General features: G+C 73.1%; 1 protein-coding gene across 1 annotated transcript in view; it reads left to right on the top strand.

The window, feature by feature from the left end:
* The window catches only part of EMIHUDRAFT_237643 (hypothetical protein), a gene marked incomplete at both ends in the record, with an annotated part of 2,907 nt that overhangs the window by 252 nt on the left and 1,715 nt on the right, over positions 1-940 (top strand). Inside the window, 4 exons of the mRNA XM_005777891.1 lie at positions 58-188; positions 252-390; positions 546-681; positions 795-817. Of these exons, the coding sequence (XP_005777948.1) occupies positions 58-188; positions 252-390; positions 546-681; positions 795-817 (429 nt within the window). The remainder of the gene's footprint in view (positions 1-57; positions 189-251; positions 391-545; positions 682-794; positions 818-940) is intronic.

The following is a 940-nucleotide window of genomic DNA, read 5'->3' as shown; positions in this document are numbered from 1 at the left end:
TCCGGCTACTCCAAGACGTCGGAGCTGCCCGTGCTCGCCGCCTTCTCGCTGGCGCAGGCGGGCTCGATGATCCTCTCCATCACGCTGCCCATCCCCGCCGGCTGCTTCACGCCCATCTTCGTCCTCGGCGGCACCACCGGCCGCCTCTACGCCGAGCTGCTGCACAGGCGCGCCGGCGCTGACTCGGCGTGAGAGTCAACCCGCCACAGGGGATGTGCCCTGTCTGCCACACGGGATGCCCTGTCTGTCAGGCTCGTCGACTATGACGGCGACGCGCTGCCCGCCGCGGTGGTCGCCGTCGTCGGCGCCGCCGCGCTCGTCGCGGGCAGCACGCACACGCTCTCAACCGTCGTGATGGTTCTTGAGCTGACGGGGCAGCAGACGTTGCTGGTCGGCCGCCGCTCGCGCCGCCGCGCCGCCGCCCTCCCCTCCCCACCCGCCCGCCTCGGCGCGAGTAGGTCCCCCTCCTGCTCGCCGTCATCGTCGCGGTTGGCGTGTCGACCATGCTCACAAACTCCATCTACAACCAGATGCTGCTGCTCAAGGGGCTGCCGTACATGCCTCACTTGCGCACCAAGCAGATGGTTGGCAAGGCAGCGGCGGACATCATGCGGCCGACCGACGCGGTGGCGGAGGCCGCACAAAAGGAGATGATCAACAGCTGGCGCGGCGCGTGGAAGGGTGCGCAGTCGCTGCTCGAGCCGGGCAGCCGGGCCGGCGGCCTGCGCTCCACAGCGGCGCCGGCGCGCACGCTTGGCGATGCGTGGGGCTGCGGCGCCGGCCGAGGAGAGCAGGAGAGCTGCCGCTCCTCCATCCTGTCTGCGGGCGCGCCGGACCTCGAGGCGTCGCTCGAGGCGGCGGCCCGAGGCGACGGGGCCGGAGGCGGGGCCGGAGGCGACGCGGCGAGGGCGGGCGGGCGGGCGGGCGACGCGCCCTTCCG

This window comes from Emiliania huxleyi (genome assembly GCF_000372725.1).
Source record: "Emiliania huxleyi CCMP1516 unplaced genomic scaffold EMIHUscaffold_253, whole genome shotgun sequence".
Classification (NCBI taxonomy): Eukaryota; Haptophyta; order Isochrysidales; family Noelaerhabdaceae; genus Emiliania; species Emiliania huxleyi.
This window is presented reverse-complemented; position numbering and strand designations above follow the sequence as displayed.